Here is a 5,735-nt window from a genome sequence, read left to right on the forward strand (position 1 = left end):
GCCCACCGGCTCCGTAGTGTGTGGCCGGCGGCGGCCGCACACTACGGAGCTGGTAGGCGATGTTCCGCCCCCGGGACACCTCACACCGGCGCCCGCAACTTCCCCACAAGGTCACCGCTGCCGCCCCTCGGCGCTCTGCCGCCCCGAGACCTGGCCTCGGTGGCCTTGTGGGAAATCCGGGCCTGCTGGAAACCACAATTTTCAGATGTAAATCAGGCTGTAACATGAACATGCTTTACCAGGAACACTCTGTTGTTCTACAATGTCCATCATTTAACTAACCATATGCAACAGTCCATAGAGAAATGATGACTGGAACCGGAGAAGTGATCTTTCTTCAAATCCCATACTTCCTAAAAGACTTAAAAATGCAATAAAGGATACATAAACCCCAACAATGAGCTTTCCTTACTTGCTCCCATTTGGTCTGCTAAATATACCACTGAAAGTGTTTTTTTATATCTGTTCGATAAGTGCAAAGAAAATACCTGTTGATCCTTCCAGAAATCTTGTCAACTGATAACTTCCTGTGCTATCTGCCTTTGTGGACTACAGAACACCTCCCCTCTATATGGAAAGAAAAAGGTGATGCGTGCTGAAGTTCTATCCTAGGGTGATAACACTGCATCTTCATGTCAACATGAACCTTTCCAACTGACATCATTGCTATTTACACACCACCCAAGTCTACACATGGCTGCCCAACATGGACATCATCCCTTAAGAGTGTGTGAAGGTACAACTCTTTTTTTTTTTGCTTTTTGCTTTAAATAGAATGGGGAAGGTTTCAAACTTCTGTCAGATCAGTATTGCTGCCATAGTCCATGTTGGGTTGATTCACCCATTCGATCTGTTCAGCTCACATCCTTTACTGAGAGAGATATTGATGGAAAATCTTTAGAGTTTTAGAGTTACCAGAGCAAGAGGTGAGGGTGAGCCTTCTAATGGGGACACCTGTTGTGGTGACAACTGTGTAAGAAGGGAATTCGCCTCACGTTGGTTACATTTTCTCCTATTTCCTGTTGTGTCTCTGGGAAAAGAAGTGAAGTGAAATCTCCCCGGCAGGACATGGACAGCAGAAAATAACATGAAAGGGGATTTAATTTTAAAGGAATTTACATCAATTTTAAAAGGAGAGGGCAAATATAGGACTTCTCTTCTCTGTGCCATTTCCATTATTCTTTGGAAGTACGGGAGGTCCAGCACTCTCTGTAAAAGTCCCTCTCTATCTTCCATGCTCACTTTATTTCCTCTGAGATTACCATAGACTTGGCATGTTCCTTACAACCACACACATCATCACACCGATATAATGGACTGTGACGGTTCATCACAGATTCAAAACCTCAGAACTGAACTGCTTCACTTAGACCGCCGACAGCCCAACATTTATACTTACGGGAAGAAAGCCTCAAAATGGGAGCCAAAGCCATAGATATTGAAGTAACACCCGAGAGGTAAACTCTTCAATAGAAGAACCAGCGTCTCCTGCAGAGGAAAGACAATAAATAAGACCGCCTTCCCCCTCCCTGCCTGCCAGCTCTGATCAGAGCCATATGTACAATATTAGAAACTGACATGATGGGAATCCATGTGCACTTCAATCATCTAATCAAACATCAAGTCATTAGGAAAAACATATTTTTTTGTATGACTGGACGCTTTAACCACAAACAGGTTTACTTCACCCCACTTTCTACTGTAATAAATTCAGCTCAGGATCAATTCACGTCTCTGAATATCACCTTAGCTTCACATAATGTCCACTTATTTCATTAGCAGGAAGGTCTTTCTAGCCCGTGTTCTAGCTGATGATAGGTGACTGTTTTTTTGATAAATTATTTACAGGGTTATTCACTAAAGGCTGAAGAGTTTGGAGGAGGCCGGGCAGTGAACATTCTAGGCCAAAATAGCTGATTTGGAAAAATTCTCCAAAGTCAGCTCACTTTCCAGCTCAGCTATGTTGTCCTAGATTGTTCACTTCTCCAAACTCCTCACCCCTTTGTGAATAACCCTGTTAAATTTACCAGAAGGATCCTGAGACACATTTCCAATCATGTCAGTATTAGATGGTCAATTGGGGCACTTTTCCAACCTTGGCACTCTGAATCCTCTGCGGGGCGTTGGGCTCAGAATTCATTGAACACTCCATACTGCCAGACACAGGCCGGTATTGGGGGGACACAGGCCGGTATTGGGGGGACACAGGCCGGTAATGGGGGGACACAGGCCGGTAATGGGGGGACACAGGCCGGTAATGGGGGGACACAGGCCGGTATTGGGGGGACACAGGCCACAAGGAAAATAAATTATCCACAATTGGTCTGCTCCTGTCCAGATGGGAAACTCGGATAGAAATTTAACATGGCCACTGACTCCGCCATAATGGACCCTACAGAACACAGGGAGAAAATAAGATTGTAACACAGACCAAGAGCACAATCAGTCCACTCCAGTATGTTCAACAAAGCTTTTACAGAGGCTACTGAACAATTTAATCGCCTTCACCACTGTCACAGACTTTTATTAATAACAGCAAATTTGTGTCCAATCATCTAAAGAGTCATATTAGGAATGGGTGTATTTACTGTTGCATAGTCATTTAGTTACTTTATAGTATTTAAAATAGAACTACCCCTGTTTCCCTGAAAATAAGACCTACCCCGAAAATAAGACCTACCCCGACAATAAGACCTAGTTGTGACCATTTCCATGGCCGGTGGTGTCATAAGGGGGAACTTGAAGAGCTTTGGATTATTTAATTCGGTGCCAATGAATGGAAAGGTACAGTACCCCTGATTGCCCTGATCACCCTATTCTTAACTTTTCCATTTTGGATTATTTAATTTGGATTTGCATTAACTTTGGATTGTTATACATTTAAAAAAATAAAATAAAATAAGACCTACCCCGAAAATAAGACCTAGTGTGTTTTTTTGAGCCCCAAAAAATATAAGACAGTGTCTTATTTTCGGGGAAACACGGTATGGACCAACGTTTTTTGGCATTAGTATTCTTTAGGGTCACAGGCGGACAATTACTATCGTGTTTCCCCGAAAATAAGACACTGCCTTATATTTTTGGGGGCTCAAAAAACCACACTAGGTCTTATTTTTTTATTTTTTTAATATAGAACAATCCAAAGTTAATGCAAATCCAAATCCAAACTAAATAATCCAAAATGGCAAAGTTAAGAATAGGGTGATCAGGGCAATCGGGTGCCGTACCTTTCCAAGAGCAATTTGGTAACCAGAATGAGCAAAGCGCACTTTCACTATGGCCGCTCTATTCACATATTCACTATGGCCGCACTATTTCACATGACCGCTCATTCTCTCCCGCGGCTCTTCAAGTTCCCCCTTATGACACCACCAGCCATGGAAATGGTCACAACTAGGTCTTATTTTTGGGGTAGATCTTATATTTTAGCAATTCCCAAAAATAGTACTAGGTCTTATTTTCGGGGAAACATGGTAATGTCCTCCTGTTTGTTTTGTGTACTTCTTGTTATATAACTGTGTCATACAAGATGCACATAAGGAAAAAAAGAACATCTAGGATGAAGGCAGAAGAGAATAATGAGAGGGTAATAGGGGCATAGACAGGAGAGGAGGAGAATGACAGGACAATTAGAAGGGCACTGATGAAGACAAGAACAAACAACATTTCCAGACAATACTTGTGTCCGACCAGTTAATAATCTTCACATTTTCAATAATAATCTACAAGTATTGCCAATAATGACAAAAAGCTTCAGGTGGGGACAGCAGGAATAGAGTTCCCAATCAGTATTGCCGAGCTTAGTCTTGATGGCTGAGAGGTATGCCAGTTTTGGAGCACCTTGATGTCACGGATCAAGGCTCATGGGTATAAACTGGAATCAGGTCTGTGGACCCTATCTACTACACTGGCAGGGACACTTAGAGAAAAGGGTGCAAGCAGTGTAGGATGACGACTCCCAGAGTTGGAGTACAAGCAGGGAACAGAGCAGGGGAACTGAATGAGGCAGTGGAAGACAGAATAGGCTGGTAGATCAAGGTACTAGGCAGGGTGGCGCAATGCTAGGTAGGTGGCATGGGGTCCCCAGGATGTGGAATCTGAGGGCCAGCCGGTTTTCACCAGAGCTCCTGATGGTGGAGATAGGCTTGGCTGTATGCTGACCCCAGGTCAGGTCACAATCCCTAGGTTCACCCAACTCACCCAACAGCCAAGAATGGTGGACAAGGCCAGAGTTCTGGACAGGTTGCAGATACACATACAACGGACAAAACCAAGGTCAGGGATAGGCAGATGACTAGGGCTTTCAGGGACAATCCAAAGGATAAAGGACAGACTGAAGACTGGGATCAGCAGGGACAAGTCAAAGTTCTGGGCAGACTGAGGACAAGGATTTCCAGGGACAAGCCAAAGGTCGGTACACAGGCAATCTCCAAGGAATTCAGGTTCATTCGCAACCAGGGGGGCTCAGCATCTAGCTTGGGAAAGCGTTGCCGGTCGCTGCCCTGGGTTTAAATAGAGTCAGCAAAAGGGAGGCTCTACAGGATTGGCCACAAGAGGACTGCCCTGATTGGTCGAGAAGCTGCATAAGAAACAGCAGGGGAGGTCGGCCGAAGCCTAAAGCTGCCAGACTGGTGCAAGAGCGACTCAGGTTCAGAGCACATGGCTGGAGAACTACAAGCAACAGCACAGCCTTGAATGCCTGCAGAACCAGGGGTAAGAGGTCTGCAAATACTTGTAGAATTAAAAGTAACAGCTCAGCTGCAAGTCTGCAGCTGAATTGTTACACTTGAACTCGAGTGTCCTCTGAAAAGAGAAGAACCAGCTGAGGCGGGTATGTCAAGAGTTTTTGGAATTCAGTACAAGGCATCCCTAAAAGCAGGGCTTGGGCCAACTCAGAGCACAAGTCAGGCTTTATATCTACCAGATGACCTAAGAAGACCTTTTGAACAGAAAAACAAGAGTTACCAGCAATAGAAAGTCTGGGCTGACCTGCTCAGCCTGTAGGTAGGTGCAGTATGGCCAACGGCCACTAGATGTCCCCATGGGGCCCTAGAGATAGATGCAGCTCTGGCCTGGGAAGACTCTGTGTCCCAGGAGAGGTGATTTATAGTGTCAGGGTATTTCCATATAAAATTATATAAAAACTGATGAACGATGACTTGTACAGAAACTAAATCAAACTTTTCTGTGCAAGTCTGTGCTGGACAGATAAGTTAATCAACCAAAATAGCCTATTGTGCACAAAACTAAGCAATGGACAAACAATGCAAAAGAGAGCCTTGAAGAACCAGCTATTGTACTAACCAACTAAATCCAAAGAGATAAACATTGCAAATGAAGTCTAAGATTTGAGTAACCATGGAATCACAATTGACAATGCTGAAAGACCTTTAAGACTTCAAGGTCAGTAAATAAAAGAAATTAAACAAGAAAGACCCGGATTAAGGATATCTTTGCCAAATATGAAAAATTAACCAAGAAACATAAAAACTCCAAGACAGCTAATTCGCCCGATTGTTTCAAGATTGATATCACCGATGATTATTGTCTGAGGTTGAGTAAGTTCTCAAACACATCCAAGGCTTACTCAACTGAACGCAAACGATATGAGTAAATCATACCAATCAACTACCATTTCTGAACCGATCAATAGGAAGAAAGCAAATAGTGGCTGGGGAGTCGTCAATACGAACAATGCTTCCCAACCATATAAAATACCATGAGAGACTTCCAAG

At 43.8% G+C, this 5,735-nt stretch overlaps 1 protein-coding gene across 1 annotated transcript in view; it reads right to left on the bottom strand.

The window, feature by feature from the left end:
- The window catches only part of LOC108799020 (von Willebrand factor A domain-containing protein 5A-like), a 74,634-nt gene that overhangs the window by 30,310 nt on the left and 38,589 nt on the right, over positions 1–5,735 (bottom strand). The window contains 3 exon segments of the mRNA XM_018570831.1: positions 1,400–1,488; positions 2,096–2,172; positions 2,294–2,392. Coding sequence (XP_018426333.1) covers positions 1,400–1,488; positions 2,096–2,172; positions 2,294–2,392 — 265 coding nt within the window.

Source organism: Nanorana parkeri, unplaced genomic scaffold (genome assembly GCF_000935625.1).
Source record: "Nanorana parkeri isolate BGI_ZX_2015 unplaced genomic scaffold, ASM93562v1 scaffold1605, whole genome shotgun sequence".
In the NCBI taxonomy this organism is placed as follows: domain Eukaryota; kingdom Metazoa; phylum Chordata; class Amphibia; order Anura; family Dicroglossidae; genus Nanorana; species Nanorana parkeri.